Source organism: Sinohyriopsis cumingii, unplaced genomic scaffold, assembly GCF_028554795.1.
Source record: "Sinohyriopsis cumingii isolate HCF-2022 unplaced genomic scaffold, ASM2855479v2 utg000555l, whole genome shotgun sequence".
In the NCBI taxonomy this organism is placed as follows: Eukaryota; Metazoa; Mollusca; class Bivalvia; order Unionida; family Unionidae; genus Sinohyriopsis; species Sinohyriopsis cumingii.
Genome location: NW_028315910.1, coordinates 814,466 through 834,418, shown reverse-complemented (window position 1 = coordinate 834,418; position 19,953 = coordinate 814,466). Strand labels below are relative to the sequence as shown.

At 35.4% G+C, this 19,953-nt stretch overlaps 1 protein-coding gene across 2 annotated transcripts in view; it reads left to right on the top strand.

Moving 5' to 3' along the window:
* Window positions 1–17,629, top strand: part of LOC149773793 (speckle targeted PIP5K1A-regulated poly(A) polymerase-like) — a 60,276-nt gene extending 42,647 nt beyond the window's left edge. For both annotated transcript variants that reach the window (XM_089946008.1, XM_089946009.1), the window contains exons 9-11: window positions 5,079–5,224; window positions 10,190–10,441; window positions 13,672–17,629. In XM_089946008.1, the coding sequence (XP_089802134.1) occupies window positions 5,079–5,224; window positions 10,190–10,441; window positions 13,672–14,613 (1,340 nt within the window). In that variant the 3' untranslated portion in view covers window positions 14,614–17,629. The remainder of the gene's footprint in view (window positions 1–5,078; window positions 5,225–10,189; window positions 10,442–13,671) is intronic.
* The last annotated feature ends 2,324 nt before the right edge of the window (window positions 17,630–19,953 follow it).

The following is a 19,953-nucleotide window of genomic DNA, read 5'->3' as shown; positions in this document are numbered from 1 at the left end:
GAGGCTGATATTAAATTCAGATACAATTAACAGATTAATGCTCATAGGGAACATCAGAGAATCCCCATCCAACATAATTAAGTGTGTGTAGATCTCAAGTTGGCAGAACCACTGAGCAACAAAAGAATAAAAAGACAAACTTTTGTATCATGCAGATGTATGACCAAACGATGTACATGCTCTCTATGTGCAAAAATTTAATGACATTAAACATAAGAGACTGCCTGATCTGTGTAATCTCAAAGCATGATGGATAAAATTTCTCCTTTTTGTGTTCGGTTCTTCGTATGTATATTTTGATCATGGTGGTATTTTCTGCAGACCTTTTGGCACTTAGTTCCAAGCCATCATTTGGTATTTGTATTGCAAAATGGATAACTAAAAAAGTCTATTATCTAGTACAATAAATTTTTAAGCAGTATCATTAACTGATGATGAAATTGATGAAAAAATACTTGATGTCATTCTGATATATGGATTCTTTACTACACTACTAATCTGTTCACCCTGATTCATTTTTTTTTTTACCATTTCCTTTAGACTTACTGGTACCAGTGCTTTTAATAAAATTGTAGCTTCTATTTTCTTGCAATCTAAATATTTGTAATGATGTGTTATTGTCAAAAGGTAAAATATGCTTAGTGTTGTAAAATCTAAAACTATTAATTAGCAAGGGACTAAAGTAAAAAGTGGGCAGAAATTATTGCCATATTATAGTGCTGTTAGAAACAACAGAATAGTCGTACAAGATGTATTTTGCACAAAGTTGTAGAACTAGTGCTCATATTGTCACCATATATTCTACTTAAATAATTATATCATTATTTCTGTATATTCCTATCAGTATTTTCCCAGTGGTAGTAATTTTCTGATCTGATGTTCATTTCTCGCGCAATTTTTACACATCAAGAATTCTCACCGTATCATTAAAACACAATGTAATCTGCACCAAATTGAGTTGTTTGAGAAGAAATTAATTTTTTTAACCCAAAAATCACTGAAGCTACGAGTTCTTGCATTAAAGTCTCACATTAAATAACATTTGAAGTAGCCACGATAGTAGTTTAGGATGCAACTGTACCAATTTCACCTTTGGCATATCCAAATCTTGAATGTGATGGAGGAACATAGTTCCAAAATAAACACATCAATTTTAGAACCTGTTCACTGACTATGAATCAAGTATCCGAGTCCAACTGAATTGCTAGAAATTTTTGAATTCTTTTGACAACATCATAATTAGCTGTCAGATATGGAGTAAGCCTATAGTCTTTATGCTATCCCAGCCAAGACCCCACCACAACCAACGTGACCATGCCCAATGACATCACAGTAATAATCGCTATACAACTAGAGATGACATCTCTTTGAGAATTTTGATTTCAGTAGAGCTGTAACAGAGTGGAACAGTAAGAAAGAGTGACAGATATTTAAGTGTTAGGGAGATATTTAACAATGGCTATTCCCATCACCGCCACTTCCTCGTTGGAGATCACACACACACACAAAAATTAGAGTACATCCTGAAATCCTGGCAGCATCCCTGCAGAGGAGATGATATGACTATTCAGTTTTATTGTTCTCTGGTTATCCCATGGTATTTCTATTACTTGAACATTATCTTAGAGTGTGTCCATTCAGCATGGTCGAAAAAGGATTACAACCATTGAGAGTTGTTCAAGGACTCACATTACTACAGATGTGAAAGAACGAGAACCATACTATAAATCAGTGAAGATAAAATAGAGTATATATGTGTTTGACTGTCCCTGATTGGTTGATAATGAAAGTAAGATTTTAGTTTAAAAAAATCTTTTGAGAGCTTGGCCTACTTGTAACTGAAAAAAGTGAGGGACATTGTTTTATTAACATAATTTCCATCCCTTTACAGACCCGAGTTTGGACGACTCGTTACTGAAATCAGGAGCTGACTCTTTGGTGCAGTATTGAAAGCACACATTTCAAATTTGTATAGATCCAGAAAATGGTGCGGCTGTTATGGTTTTTTTTTCTTCACAAAAGCTGTCGTCATAGATGTGTCTATACTGATATAAATTTGATCATGAGCACTCAAAATTTTAAGTTACTGAATTTTAATATCGTGGTGTTTGCACAAATTTACAGTGGGAACTAAATTAGTGCAGAGTCCTGAACTCTTTGAGTTTTGTGCAGAAATATGGAATCTAATCAGAATACATCCAGAAATGTAGAGGTTTTCAATCTTGGATTTAGTCTCCCCATTGTGTTTCACACTGATATGCATATTCACAGAACATTTGTATAGTAGTAGGAAAAGTAGGTGAGAAATTTAGATACATATCATAAACAAGACAAACAGTATGTGGGGGGAGAAGATCATAAGAACAGGCTGGAATGGAGAAGTATAATAAAAACAATAATGAGTAGAAGTGTGCCTCTTTTTATGTGTGCAACATTATTTTCTTAGCTTCAGTAAGAAATTACACCAAAAGGAAGACAATAAAGAGGGTGTACAGTTAACTAAAACAATATGAATTTAGCTACTTAAAAGCTGTATCAGATTGATTTTAACCTTCTGGTCTGTTTTTGTCCATTCTGGTGATATGTCCACTGAATCAGTATGGTTGGAAAAAATATTTGGCAGATTTAAAAAATTAAAAATCTTTTGGCAGATTATGATTATACCCTACTTCTGCCTGAGAGATGTGAATAATTTTATTTCTTGGTTTGTTGATTGTGGTTGTTGCTCATTTCAAATGTATCATTGAAAAACATTGATGCATTCTCATACTTTGTTACAAATATTTATTACAGATGCATATCATCACATATTGGTGAATATAGCTTGAATAAGTTATAACAGTTCTAGTTGGAACAATGAACATTGTTAAGAGAAAATTTAAGTGAGCTAAAATGTAAACTTTTCAGCAGTGTGGGATGCGGGATTGTTCAAGACTTTTCCATCTAGTATGCTCACCATGAAAATTCCATTTGCACCAACTGATGATGACTTTTAGGTAACTGTCAGAAAGGCATAATTGATGATATTCTAAGGTCTACAAAAATTACTAGAGTCAAAAGTTATAAACTCGTACAGCTGTGGCAAAAATGATTCACTAGTACCTTTGCTGCTGTTGCCACAGTTGAATAGTTGGTTGATTCAGTGTGGTTTGTTTTGGGGTTTTTTGGTGATTGTTTTACAATATATTAGGTGGAGGAAGAACTCTGAAAGACTATATATGGCAGCCAGTTTTACTGCTGAAGAAAATCCAAGTCCTTTTGAGACACCAAACACCACTTATGTAGAACCACTGACCTTCCACAAGTAACTGGCAACATTCTCTTTAGCACATTGGAAGCAAGTAATCACATGACAAGCATCTTGTACCACTGCCATGGAAGCCCCTCAGTTCTGTATCACAAGACAAGCATTTTAAACTACTCTGCCATGAAAGCTCCTCAGGTCATAGGTACAAGTCTCATATGAAAGACTAGAAGTGGGAGATAGAACCTGTGACAACTGGATTGAAAGTGCAGAATGTTACTGCTAGGCCATCAGTGATGATTATGATGCTGTTGACAATACAGTTAACTGCAGTGACATGGATTTTATGAGTGCTCAGGGAAAAATGATTCCTTGACTTTCATCCATTTTTTTAAAATCTATGATATAAAAATGTTTGACTTGCTATATTTTTTTATAACTTTATATTAGTCTTGCAACAAGGCGTAAAAATAAGACATCGGTAACTGAAAAAGATGTTCTTACAAGAAATGATATAGTGTAAAAGTAGACAAATAATGCAACATCACTTCCACAGGCATCATTGGGTTTTTTTCTGACAAATCATATAAGTTTACCAAAACATTTATTGGAAAAAATAATAACAGTGAATCATAGAATCTGACCACACATTTAAAGCAATACAAGATTTAACTATTATTCTAATCAAAAGCAGCATGCCTGAGAACAAAGAAAAATAGCAAGACATATTGATCACTTTAGGAAACACAGAGTTTAGTAAGGATACAAATTCATGATTTCTGTATTAGAATAGAAATATCTATTATAAAATCTGTATTCATGGATGTTAAATTAGTAGGTATTAAGGGATTGATCAGTGACATCTACAAATAATAAGCCACCTTGAAAATCTGTGATTTCACAGTATCAGAGACATACTTGGCTGACAGAAAAACAAACAAAAGGACAAAAGACTGATTATAATGAATGAATACAAATAAAAATATGCAGTAGATTATATGATGTATATGAATTCAGTAGATTACCTCCAGCCAGCTGTCATTTAAATCGCTTCTGTCCCCAACCCAATATTAAAATCGCTTCTACCGCCCACTAACCCATAGCCAGAAATTATGTTAAAATTTATACTTCTATAGGGGGCAGTGTTTCTCGATTAAAACACATCTGTCTGTGGATCATAATTTTTTTAAATTACTTCTGTTGTGGGTTGGTTGAATTTGAAAGCGCCTTCCCCCCGGGGGGTATATGTTTTACTGGAACAGCCCTCAACTCTTGACATTCTTTCACAGTACCAAAGATAAACATGCAGCAATCAGAGTTATTGTCATACAAATGGGATATTTGCAATAATTAGCATGGCTATGGATACAGTAATTAAAATTAGGGTCATACAAAATGAGACATTTGCAATGTTTAGCATAGTTACAGATACAGTAATTAAAGTTAGGGTCATACAAATGGGACATTTGCCATGTTTAGCATAGTATATACAGTAAAATTAAAGTTAGGGTCATACAAATGGGATATTTTGCAATGAATAGCATAGCAATGGGTAAAGTAATTATAGTTAGGATCATACAAGTGGGATATTTTACAATGATTAGCATAGGTATGGGTACAGTAATTAAAGTTAGGGTCATACAAATGGGATATTTTGCAATGAATAGCATAGCAATGGGTACAGTAATTAAAGTTAGGGTCATACAAATGGGACATTTGCAGTGTGTAGCATAGCTACGGGTACAAAAATTAATTTGTCATGAATGCTATTAATAACCAACCGGTAACAGCATTAACATGAAACAGAGAAATAATATTTGTATTATCTCGACAGCTGCCCTTTTGGCTGGATTCTTCAAATACTACAGTGAATATGACTTTGAGAACAGTGTTCTGATCACACGGACTGGATACCCAATTCCCTACAGCCATTTCCTGGACACTCACACCATGGCAGATGCTCGGATGCGCAACTTTAAGGTAAACAAGATCACAAATACCAGTCTTTTTGTAAAGAAGTGGAAATGCAAAGGCTCGATGGTCAGTATGTTGAACTTATGATGAGGCAGGCATGGGTTTAGATCCTGTTCAGACCAGGCCAGGTGTTGTTTGCCATGGTGTCTTTCTGGGCAAGACACTTTACTCAAATTGTTTCTAAATTCTATAAGCTTTTGTGTGCTGATGTGCCATTAAACACAAATAAATCAGTATCTTTTAAGGACAAAATTGTCCTGCCCAGTTTGTACTACATAAATTTATTTTTGCATGCATTACTAATGCGGTATGTTTTGCTTTAATTTCCCTTGAAACTGCTTGATTTAGAGGTTTTCAGTTGTGGTAATTTGTTTGCAGAAGGTTTGTTGCTTTCTACCCTTTTTTTCTTGTTCCAATTTCTTAGTTCTATGTCATAGATCAGAAGGGCATTATGGGATGGCCTGTTGTCCATCCCATCTGTATATCAGCACAAGTTTATTATCATTACTCCATCTTAACTTTTTGGTGTCTTGCCATGAAACTTTACAGTTGGTACACCATATCTCACATAGCAAGACATCATCAGAAAAGTGATAACATGTCTAGACATGCTAGCCATGTGAGAAAATGATAGTTTGGTTAACCAGATGTTTGTACAGGTGTGGTACTGTATCACTTAGTGGCCTTTATTTTGTTCCATGAATATGGTATATTTAGGTTTGTTGGATGGATGTTTCAGATCAGCATTATTTACTGACATTGCATTACTTTAATGGCCTCTTATAAAATGAAACAAGTATAATCTGGTTAGCCCAGGTATTTGTTCAGATACAGACCTGCGAACTCTTGCAATTTTGCCTAAGTCTTACAAAAATTACCCTAAAAATACAGACTTACATCATACTAGCAAAAACTACGAAAAAATGATTGTTGCCGAAAAATCATGACAATTGGTTCATTTTCAGTTGAACGTAATGTTTATTGTCAATGCATCAAACTTTTAATTACGTTTTCCAACTTTACAATAGAAGTTATTTATATTACACCTTACTGAAAACTGCTAAGTAGGGAGTAGTCATATTTCTAAGCAGAGACTAACAAAAGCAGGGAGTAGTCACACTTCTGAGCATACACTAGCAAGAGCAGAGAGTATTCATACTTCTGAGCATACACTAGCAAGAGCAGGGAGTAGTCATACTTCTGAGCATACACTAGCAAGAGCAGAGAGTATTCATACTTCTGAGCATACACTAGCAAGAGCAGGGATTAGTCATTTCTAAGCATACACTAGCAAGAGCAGGGAGTAGTCATAGTTATGAGCATACACTAGCAAGAGCAGAGTATTCATACTTCTGAGCATACACTGGCAAGAGCAGGGAGTAGTCATATTTCTAACCATACACTAGCAAGAGCAGGGAGTAGTCATACTTCTGAGCATACACTAGCAAGAGCAGAGAGTATTCATACTTCTGAGCATACATTAGCAAGAGCAGGGAGTAGTCATATTTCTAAGCATACACTAGCAAGAGCAGGAAATAGTTACATTTCTCAGAGATCTCGCTAGGATTTTAAAACTAGGAGTCCAGGACTTCCATTTTGGTAAAAATAGGAGTCCCACCAGCAAAAGTTGCAGTCCCCTCCCAAAAAACATGCAGATTAGAAGAACTATTGGTTGCCATTGAGTTTAATTTCTACTTTCTTTATAACACAGACATAGCTTTTGTTTGTTCATCAGAGTGAGACTAAATGTCATCAATCCGAGAAAGTCTTGTTCCAAGCACTAAGCTAGGCATCACACACTTTCTTACACTTAGCTACTATCCCATCCGAACTGTCAGTTCTATCAACTTCAGCACTCTTCTGAATCTCATTACAAATCTTCATCAGTTTGCTGTTTAACCCCAAAATACTTATCCAAATTTGCGAATGGCATTTTGTTTAAGTTTCAACATGCCTTGACTCCAAGGTCACGTGCACTGCAAATTTTGCTGCTTTTGGAAATTAACACAATAATGAAAGTTATAGTTGTTAATTTGATGTACAAATTTCGGGCATTTCTGTGCACTTAAGGTTTCCATCTTCAGTATTGAAGCTTACCATTTGAAAAAATGCAATTGTCACCAGAATATTCTGTTCAAAATAATATTAATTTTGGACACAGGAGATACCATCCCCCTGTTTTCCTGACTCGTGATATGTCGGCCTATTCTGCACATAGCTTTGAAAAGATGTAATGTTTATCCATCTTGCTATAGAAATGAAATATATTACTTTGGACTGTTTCTGTCAGCATTTCAGTCGAGTAATTAGGTCAGGTTTATAGCTAGTTTTACAAAAGTCAATGTAAAAATGCCAATAAATAGCAAGAGATATTAAGCAAACTAAACCGATCTTGTAAAAATATTAGTAAAGTTAAACATTTTATAAAAAATAAGCTATTATGTGGAAGAGAAACAACAGTGAATAGGATTAATGTGTCTACAACATCTTGTTTATGGGGAAAAATTACTAAAGAATTTAGAGACTATACGCCAGGGAATTTTGTTCTAGCGGCAAGTTGACATATTGGGAGGCAGACGATTTTGTACGTCTGGGGCAACTTCTTGCAAAATTGGGAACTTGGATTTAGATGCAGAATGTTTTTAAGGTATCATTTCCACCTTTTAAATAATGTATTTATTTGTATGATTTTAAAAGATACATAGCAAATAGGATCTTCTGGGTTCAAGAGGGTCGACATGTGGGAAATTACACTTTATGAATATCACATTTCTTAAAGTACAATCATTCTTTCTTGATACAAAATGGATTTTTCACCCAAAATAACACATGATCCAGTGTTTACAGAAATGACGTATCATTGCGCAGAATTAACCAACTCACAGAATTGACTGACATGGTGGTACTCTTATAAATGACCACATGTACATCTCTGGGTCTTTCTGCCTCTAAATTCAATCACTGTAAATATCAGTACATTTTCCCACCCAGCTGCCAGTCAGAACCTTTGAATTTGCTGCATCAAGGGGTCTTTCAGTCGCTGAATTCTGTCATTGTAAATATCAGCACAGCTAATTGATCAACACATTTTCCCACTAAGCACGTGGCTGAAGCAGGACTGGCAAGTTGCTGAATTTTCTGCCCACCTATTACATTTGTACAGAAGACTCCCGCCTAAGTGATTTTCTGTGTCCTGGATACAAAATTGGTGCCTAATTATACATGAATAAGCATTTTCAAGACCTCTGTTTCTAAGCATACACTAGCAAGAGCAGAGAGTATTCATAATTCTGAGTATACACTAGCAAGAGCAGGGAGTAGTCATACTTCTGAGTATACAGTAGCAAGAGTAGAGAGTATTCATACTTCTGAGCATACACTAGCAAGTTCAGGGAGTATTCATATTTCTAAGCATACAGTAGCAAGAGCAGGGAGTAGTCATACTTCTAAGCATACAGTAGCAAGTTCAGGGAGTAGTCCTATTTCTAAGCATACAGTAGCAAGAGCAGGGAGTATTCATATTTCAAAGCATACAGTAGCAAGAGCAGGGAGTATTCATATTTCTAAGCATGCACTAGCAAGTTCAGGGAGTAGTCATACTTATAAGCATACACTAGCAAGAGCAGGGAGTATTCATATTTCTAAGCATACAGTAGCAAGAGCAGGAAGTAGTCCTATTTCTAAGCATACACTAGCAAGAGCAGGAAGTAGTCATTTTTCTAAGCATACGCAAGTTCAGAGAGTAGTCATATTTCTAAGCATACACTAGCAAGAGCAGGAAGTAGTCATTTTTCTAAGCATTTAGTAGCAAGAGCAGGAAGTAGTTATATTTCTAAGCATACACTAGCAAGAGCAGGAAGTAGTCTCTTTTCTAAGCATACACTAGCAAGAGCAGCAAGTAGTCATTTTTCTAAGCATACAGTAGCAAGAGCAAGAAGTAGTCTCTTTTCTAAGCATACACTAGCATGAGCAGCAAGTAGTAATTTTTCTAATCCCAGCAAACAGTTCATATTAATTTGATACCTTTGTCCTCTATGTTGTTGTTTCTTTTTTGATGAAGAAGAAAGGACATAACTCTGATTGCATGATTTTTTTTCTTTTTAATATTTTTTATTGCTGTGATAAATAAGCTGTACCAATCCTGCAGATCTTGATGTAGCTGAGACTTTTAAGCATACAGTGAAAAGACTATTTTTGTAATAGTAGAAGATATAGCTGGTTGTCTCTCAAAAAGAGAAAAATCCTTCCAATGCAATTTTTCAGGCTTGAATTCTGAACATCCAGAATAGATTTTAACTCGTTAACCCCATGGGCCATGTGTATGCGTTGTGAGCTTATACTCTACTTCTGTGCTGTAAAGCATCGATATCATTTATGATGCACCAAAGTGGATGGTATTACAGAAAGGTAGGCCAGTGTAGTTCTAATACGATACCAAAGTAGACTTTCTACTCGCATTGCAAAAATACAGTTGGGGGAAAATCAAATTTTTTAGATCTGATTTATTTTAAGACCAAAATTTACCATCTTGAGGGTCAGTGGTTTTAAACCCTATAACAACAACAATCAGATTTTTAGCCTTTTGGTGCCTGAGATTGAAAGCCCGTTGGTACAGACTACACGTACAGGCGAACCTCTGCAAAAAGGACGATAAGTTTGAGATTTGTTGTAAAAAGTGACCAGAAGAAAATCGTGGGTCCAATATGCCCCAAAAGTTCAGTTTTTTCCCTTCTGCACAAGTGCTAGCGAAATTGCCAGTCAGCAATGTCTTTTATACCCCTAGGCATCTGGCTACATGAAAATCTCTTAGAAGCAGATGTATTTGGGATGTATTCAGAATAGACCCCATAAATGCATTTCTTACCCAAATTTCAGGCAAAATCTCGATGCTAATAGTTTGGTCTCTTGCATTGTAATTATTTGTAATGAAATATCTTTATGAATATTAACTGAGATACATTTTTTAAATAGGCCGGAGCAGTGAGTATCCAAGATCCATTTGTCCTCGACCACAATGTGGCCCAGAATGTGAATGAAAAGACCAGGAAGCTTATTCAGAGGGAATTCCACATTGCAGCAGCTAAGAGTAAATCCTGGAGCAATGACGGATTCTTCCTGGATCCAGATTTTGAGCCATCAGACCTGGTGTACCTGCTGATGCCAGATCTCCCAGAAGAAATCATCAAAGAAGACCAGGAGGCCCAACAAAAAGAGCAGGAATTGGTACAGTAAAATCTGGACATTTATGGAGTAGTTTGGCTTATGCAGTTTGTTGTATAATTAACTAATGGATTCATGAGCAATGTTGCTTCTGCAGCACAGGAAGGTGTAATTTCTTTGTTCATCATAATCCTGACACCCCTTGACAAATTTACCTTAATCCAATGTGTTGATGTGAGTCGTGTATTGGGTTTTAGCTTATCACTTAGAAACTCCCATCTTGTACAAGTTGACATGGACAACTAAATCTCATTAGAAACTTGATTTAAAATAATTAGGATTTATAAGATAGGTGTTCTGATATCAGATAAGGTAGACCTTAATTCAGTGCATTGATTTGAGTCGTGTATTGATTTAAAATAATTGGAATTTATAAAATAGGTGTTCTGATACCAGATAAGGTAGACCAAGTTACATGGTACTTGCATGGCCGAACCTTTAGTCTGCAAGCAGGATAAAGGTAAAATCACAAGTCAGTTTTGTGTTTTGGCAGAAAACATCACAAATAAAGTTTTAGAAAGTTCAGAAATTCCTGCTCCTTCTGGGGACGTTGGTTATTATTAAGCATGTCATGCATCTGGATGACTGAAACCGTTGAAGAAGGCTGCGAAGGCCAGTGTTACCAATGAAACAAAAACGGAAATTATGACCATGTATTTCAACCAAAATGGACTAAGAAATGGTCATTCCTATCTAGAATATGTAATACTTGTGTCAAGCATAAGAATAATGATGGCATCTACAAGTTACTAGTACTGTGGAAAAAGTAACAGCTTATGTTCACAAGTAAGCAAGTAGCATAGTATTACATCAAAAAATGGGTCATTGCATATTGATAAATTTTATTCAGCTGTTTTAATTTCAAGTCATGAAACAATTTGAACTACTTATTTGTAGGTCTTTTAAAGTTTGATTGAGGGAGTGGAGCTGTTTTTTAAAAAAATCATAGGAACAACACCGCTTGGGTGTCCAAAAATAGACAGTTGATAAAAATACCATCTATACAGATCTTAAGACTCACCATGTAATAACTTTTTTAAGCAAGTGCCAGTATTTAAAAATGGGTTACTTAGGATGTAAAAAGAAAGAATGTAAACAGAAAGACTCAGTCATAGACCACACAGGTACAAGATGTTTATTTATTTTGTTGAAGAGTAATCAGAGTGGTGGAGAAAAATGTTATTTAGAATTGGTGTGAAGTGCATGGTCAGCACAAGTCTTGTTTACATAAGTATTTACATTTTTCTATAGCCCACATTTTTCTATAGCCCATATATGCCATCGTAGCTGTGTTTACAGGCAGTCGATGAAAGGTTTTATACCATTATAAAATGACTTTTTAATATTGAATTTATTTAAAAGGTTTACTTAATCTCTGCTAAACAGTGAAGAACTGGATCAGTTGTCCTTTAATTGGTCTTGTTTAATGCATTTTGGTCAATTAAACATATTAATTACACCAACAACACAAACAGAATGCGGTCAATTTAACACATAGGGTTCATGAAATAGAATGCAGTGTAGATGCTCTAGTTTGGCTGTGTTATAGATTTAATGTATATGAAGCGGAATTGTATAATCAACCGTATCAGATTCATTCGGTCACTATCATTGTAAAATACATTAAATTCCATACAAGTCTCATTTTGAGACCGATTTCAGCTGAATATGTTTATTTTCATTGAATTAGGTACTGTGGCTGTTTCCTTCGTGTTCTTAGACTACATTGTATGTGGCTTCTCTGTACTAAAATGATTCTCAGCTGTTCAAGAATTTTAAAATGTTTCCCTCAACTTGGAACTCATACTTGAAATCCATAAATACTGCCTTTTGGTTGTTTAGAATTTGTGATGATCATTAGTTGTACTAAATGATGAAGGGTCTATGCTGATGAGGACCACTAATAAGTCTATAAAACTTGTGCAGTCAGGTTAAAAAAACTGTACACTTTTTAACTCTGATTTTAACCTGTAGAACATGGGGCCTTTGTTCATACTTAGGAAACTATGGCATCTGTTATCTATACTACTTATGAGATGTAGATTGTCTTCCATGCTTTATGGGGTACAGGGGGTGAAACTCCAAAATGAAGGAAGCAGTGATAAGGTTTTAATGCATCATTGTACTGACTGCAGGTCGGACATTTTGTTCTGTCCTGGCACACCCTGTGTTTTGGGAATTTAATAATTTTTTTATTGGACATACATTTTACAGAATGTTTTAAACATCTCTACGATTTATCTTTTATCTCAAAGTACTAGATGTTTATGTTGGTTTTAAAGAGTTTACAAGAATTTAGTTCACCCATCTGTAAGAGCAAGCGAGCCAGTGGTATAGCTCATTGTCCTTCATGCATCATCTGTCCAGCAGCTGTCAACATGACAAGATTTGGCATAGATCATCCACTCCTCAAGACTTTTAAAGTTTCTGTAAATTATGTTGACCCATTATCAGATATGGCTGCCATTACTGGAAAACTCTGAAAAGAAAATCTGAATATCTGGTTTATTGAATTTATTCACATTTAACTGAAAGTGTTCTTGTTCAAATGCTTTTTAGATTTATGCAAAATTCCATTCCACTATCATATATGGTTGCTGTTACTAAAAGTAGAAAAACAATTTACTCAGTTATATCAACAGAAGAAGGACTTAAAATAATTTGACAGAAAGCTTGGGCCTTTCAATTGGAGAAATGATGTGATTGTGCAATGACATGTGCATAAAGTCAAATAAAATCTAGATCAAACACGAAGCATTTATTTTCATAAGATATGGAAACAAGGACACTGGAGAAGTTTTGAAAGAAAGCATCCCACTGACCCAGATTTCTTGGCAACTGCTTTTGCATTGGCTATTAAGCATAGTGATTCACCACAGCCTCTTGCTTGCAAGTGTTTGTTGACATTGTTACTTTTTTCATTTTTTTGTTTTCATGTTGTTCATGCTCATTTGGAAGGATTCAGTCTTCCTCAGGTTTCTTGTGAAATTATTTTTACGTTGTTTAGAACTTTACCTTTAATTTGTACCATACAGCCTTTATAGTGCTGATGTGTCATTAAACTCTAACACGTGTGTGTAACTAAGTTCTGGCAAATTTATTGTAAGGACAATTAAGAAAGTAAATTAAAATAATCTACATTTAGGAGACACTATTCTGGTAAAACACTAATGAAATAGGTATCTGGATAATTTGTGGTTTTCTACATTAATGTACAATATTTTACTTCACAGGCTGCCAAAAAGAAATTAGAACCCAACCCTGATGGAACTTTTGAATTCGAAATAGAGTTGAAACCAGGATCACTTACATGCAAGTTTCTGCAGGTTTTGCATGCCAAGCCAAACTGGAGGGTAGAATGGAGTCACAGAGTCAGCGCCTTCATTACTCGCATACTTCGTGAAATTTTACTTCTTAGGGTTGAGGAACTCCCCGATAAAGTTGAGGAGACTGAGGAAAAAAGTGAAGAGGGCGTGGAGACGTCTTCAACAGATGCCACTTCATCACAGAAATTGACAGGACAACACTACAACCCAACACCTCAAGATTTGGGATTGAAGGAGGGAGAGAAGAAACGGGCACTATCTGGAGCTGAAGGAAGCAGCTCTGATGCAAAACGAAGTCGGAATAATGCTGCAGGAAAGGAAGGGGATAAATTCAAGGCAGATAAAATAAAGGAGGAATTGTCATTGGAGGAAAAAAGGAGGCGACTCTTCCCAGGGGCCGTATACAAGGGGGCTGCTGCTGAGGCATGGGTAAACAAAAAACAACAACAACAGGAGATAAAGAGGAAGCCTGATGTTGAGGAAACCATAGTTCTTCGCCCAAAGAGAACATCCGAAAATGAGGTATTTTATGAATACTATGTCCGAGCTTTTTGTCGTACATGGGCCAGCAGGAAAAAGGTGAAGACTTATCTAACACAGAATGGTTACACATATGAGGGGCTTAAAATGGAGCAGGCCATATCGGATACTATTTACCAGGATGAGCGAGCACCGTATCGAAGACCAGCAGTGGGTTTCTACTTCACAATGGAGTCTAACATCAGTGACAACAAAACAATACTGAGAGTTTTTCTGGAGCCAATAGAAGGGAAAACAGAATTCAATTGCTTTGGTCAGTTTCTAAAAATGTTTGTCACAAAAATGCTTGATAAATATTTGTGCGAGTGAGGCATTTGATTATGGATATGATGAACCCTTTTGAAGCAAAAACAATTTTTCAACATGTTTGCCCACCCCTCTTAGTTCAGGGTTATCTGTTCAACATCAGTGCTCTGGACTCTACATGCAGGCTCTGGTCTAGCGGGACAAAACTTGCGAATTAGAGATAGTAATTTAGTCCATTTACATGGTTAAAAACTATCATCGCTGATTGCTTTTGTCAGATTGCAGTATTTCTGTGCATATGGATACCAGTGTCAGGCACGTTGTCAGTGTGGCATAAAATATTTTGCCACATCATTGCTAGTTTGTCAGAGGTAGATTTTCACAAGTACAACATCTTTGGATAGATTTTCGTAATCCTGTGACAAAAATAGACAATAAACTTTATTCAGTTTCTACATTAAAGATTTCTCAGCTCTTGTACTGTAGATTTTGTCACATTTTGTGTGATGTTGAACAGAGATCAACATTAATAAATTGTGAATGATTTTTATATTCAGCTTGAATTATCCTTTGTCAGAATTGTGTCCCTTGTTAAAAACGTTTTTGTACATTAGTTACATTTTTCATTTAAATTTTTTTCAAGATTTTTCGCTTTGCACATGGGCAAAGTTAAGATGTGAAAATGCTTCAGAAATTACTTTCTAACTCGCCTGTCTGTAAGGCCATCATGTGTTCACAGTAGCCCATTTCATACCGAATTTAACCGAGTTGCTCCGTAATTAACCGAATAACCTCCCGAGTTACTTTACACTCCAGCCAATCAAACGCTGGTGGGTACATGTACATAACAAAATGGCATCCATTGTTGTTTAGAAATATTTCAGAAATAAAATTAATTAAATGATTGAAATTTATATGTAAATTATCCACAGACTTTCAAAAACAGATCTGATAAACTCATATGAAATGCATTTTCTTATAGTGACATTTCGGATGCACAGAAATAGTTTGAACAACTTGCTCTTTGATTGTCGGGATTAAATTTGTTTACTTCGACACCGCTTCCTTACTTACATGTACATGTCCAGATGTAAACAGCTCAAAGCTAATCTCTCGTATGGCTTTGAAATCCGCCCTGTTTCCAGAAAATGAGACAGGATGGTTCCAATATTAAATTTCGTCAATATCTGCGGCAGCATTGCTCTTGAATATGCATTTTTGAACTCTATAAATGATGTTGAAGTATGACAGCATTCTGGCCCAAAGGCTTTTGGAGTTGTTCAAATAATGCCAGTCTGCCATCATTAATATCTGTTGTGACTAATTATTTTGAAAATCTCAAAAACCACTCAACAGACCTTAACCATATTTAACAGAAAACAACCAAGTTAGGTTTTTTTAAATACAAATTATGACAATGTTCCGTGAGATACAGCTCAGGTTACTACAGATTTTTAAAAAAATCTTTAAATGGCTTCTTCAGAAGCACTCAACATAATTTTACCAAGTTTGGCAGAAGGCATCCCATCTTGAAGGACTTGACATTTTTAGAAATATTTCTGACCTACCATCAGATATTGCTGCCGTTAATTAAATAAATGAACACATTTACATGGCTGTATGTAATTTAAAAAATTGCTACAGAATTTTGATGGAAATAAAACTGATATGGAGGCCTTTCAGTTCGGACAAACGCTGATGTGTTATCAGATATTGATGAAGATATAAAAGCTAGAGAAACTGTGAAGCAATTGATATTGTGCAATCATTTATTATTTAAAGATTTAAGGGTCCCGCTGTTCCAGATTTATTGCAAACTGCAAACTGTTCTTGCGTTGGCTTGTATGTAGATGTCAGCCATCGAGATGTTATGCCCATTGTGCCATCTACATGTTATTTTGAATACATGTTGTGCTTTCAGCATCCAAGCATAAATGTTTTTTTTTACCATTTGAAATTTACTTGTGTATTGATGTAGTATCATTTACATTGTAGTTTTGTGTAGTCTGTAAAGTGTTTTGACGTGTTATCCAGTTTTCAGCTCACATGGCCATGAGGCCCATTAAGTTTACAGTATTGCCCTGTGTTCATCATGCATATATAAAAAATTGCTGTTGACAACTTTGCAAAAATTGCTAGGCCAGCTCCATCCAAAGTTGGCAGACACCATCCAGGCATGAATGCCTGACAGATTTTTACAGATGACCCCAGTCTGCCATCTAAGATGCAAGCTGTTACTGGAAGTATTAAAAAATTATTAACAGTCTTCAAAACTGCTGATCAGAATTTGACCAGATTTGATTGAAAGTGTCCTGGTTTTGAAGGTCTTTCATGTTTTCATGAATGGTCCTGACCCACCTTTAGATACAGGCATTAATGATTACAAAAATCCAAAACAATAGAGAATGTTTAAACAAATTGTTCAACTTAATCTGACTAAATTTTACTAAAAACCATACTGGCATAAAGGATTTTAAAATTTGTATAAATGATTCTGATCTGACATCCAGTTTGACTGCCATTAAATCAAGCAGTAAGAAATATTTTAATGGCATTTTCTTAAAAATACTTGACAAAATTTGACAACCTCATGGCATGAAGTGTTAAATTTAATTTTGTTTTTTTTATGCCAATCTGCCATCAAATATGGCCACAATTACTATCAATAGAAAAACCTTAAAATGTCTTCTTAGAAACAAGTTAATAGAATTTGACCAACTTTGACTAAAAGACCATCTGGCATAATGACTTTTCATTGATGGACAATTGATACTAGTGTCCCAAACAATATGGATGAACATACAGACAAATAAAGAATATTGAAACAGTTGTTTTCATAACATCTACAGATAACAACATTGGGATGCTTCTTACTGATCTTGACCTCTTTAATCTGGCTAGTCAGCAGGTGTCAGCCAAGTGAGCAAACATGGGCTCTCATTGACCTCTTGTCTGGTTTAGTTCTGAGTTTATCAATACTTGGATCATTGGTATTAACATTGGTTCATTCGTTCACTCAAGTCGTTGGGGTAATATTTCTTTCCCAGTAATTCAATAAAGAACAAATATTAGAATATAATACTGCCTTGTGTGATCATTCCTTAAGATATGTGTGTGTTGCTGTCAACTTTGCATCTATGTATCGATATTATCTTTCATCTGTTCATTTATCATTTCACCCTTGAACTGTAAAAGAATGTAATACATTTTGTATATGCCGCAAAATAAACCCCTAGGCAAATACTACCAGACTGAGTCTTAATGATCATAATGCATGACCTGTCTTTTAAATTACCTGAAGCAGATTCATGACTGAGACTTATTCAGGGTGCATTTGATTTTATGGCTGTATTTGTTCTTATGTGATCAAGTACTACCTCAGATGTGCACAGAATATCTGGAACTTAAATTGTTAGCAAAGTTTATATTGATTAAATATGCCTTTATACATGGACTGTGTTTACAGCAGAATATACATTACCATCTTTGGACTGTTGGTCACAAATTAAGAAACAAAAAAGCATGACCCAGTTTTATCAAACTTAACAATTTAATTATTAAAGTTATACATGAAAATGTTAGAGGAACTTACAGTATAATTAAGTCAATCCAAAGTAATCCTAATAAAGGTCTATGAAAATCCTAAATGAATGGAAAGTTTCCTATAAACTTCCAAACTGCAAATAAACTTTCCTTCAGGAACTATAAGCATGTCAAGATGGTGTTGTCCAGAATTCCTTAGAATAATTTGTAGCAGTTCCAGAATAGTATTATAGTCCAAGTAACGAGCACTTTCAAATTATACTGTACAGCCCAAACAAATGGTTTTCCTCTCGAATAATATCTTCAGTACAACATATGACACATCTGTAGACTTACAACAGGAACACAGAAAGCGATCATGACTCCAAAATCGGACTGATTGCTCAGTTCTCTATTTACAGACACGTCTATTGCAACTGTATTTTGTAATAGACCCCATGTGACAGAATACGCTACTCATTTTGCTTCAAATTGGTGGTTGTTGTGGGGTTTAAAGCCATTTTTCAGCACAGGATAGGCTGTGCATGTTGGCCAGTATTAATGGATGATGGAGGAAGAACCCGGGAAAACCCCTGGAAGAACCACTGACCCACAAGAAGCTACTGGCAAGCTTTCTCACATACCCACATTGGCCGAATCCTAGACACGAACCCACGCAGACAGAGGTGCTTCAAATCGAATTAGAACTGAGACCAAGCCCAACAAGTGGGAAATTACTGATTCCGTCTAGAAACTGCATGAGCCATCAAGAAATTAAGACAAAGATGCCATTCTGATTATTAAGATTATTATTAATAATTGTTAACACAAACATAGTCATCTATTTATAAATCCTTTGCAATACATTGCTTTTAACAGATTACCGTCGCGTAGGAAAAACTAACGATATTCTTTACAGTTTACCCGTATGAATAAAAATTATAAAACGTAGATAAAATCGTTACCAAGAGTTATAAAAAAATATAGATATACATAACAGGACAATATGCTTAAATTTAAATTGACGTGCATCGTTTCAAATTTTGTGATTTAGTCATTTTGTCAAGTCATCTGGGGCCGTTTATGAATTTAGAGAATTTGAAGGATTTTACTTTTATTTTGTTCTTTCTCCATCTGCTTTGTAATTTGGGAATACCAGAATGTGACATCATATCAAGGATTGTTTTAATGTGCTGCCAAATCCCGTTTATGACCACTCCTCAAAAACAATGGAACATCATCAATTTTGCTCTAAATGCTCAGCCACCTATTGGAGTAATACATGTTCCAGCATTGCTTCAACTACATATTGCATTTGAACATATTCCAGCATCACGTCAACCACATATTGCATTTGAACATAATCCAGGATCACTTCAACCACATATTGTATTTGAACATATTCCAGCATCACGTCAACCACATATTGCATTTGAACATATTCCAGGATCACTTCAACCACATATTGCATTTGAACATGTTCCAGCATCACCTCCATTACATATTGCATTTGAACATGTTCCAGCATCACGTCAACCACATATTGCATTTGAACATAATCCAGGATCACTTCAACCACATATTGCATTTGAACATATTCCAGCATCACCTCAACCACATATTGCATTTGAACATAATCCAGGATCACTTCAACCACATATTGCATTTGAACATGTTCCAGCATCACCTCAACCACATATTGCATTTGAACATGTTCCAGCATCACCTCAACCACATATTGCATTTGAACATGTTCCAGCATCACCTCCACTGCATATTGCATTTGAACATGTTCCAGCATCACCTCAACCACATATTGCATTTGAACATAATCCAGGATCACCTCAACCACATATTGTATTTGAACATATTCCAGCATCA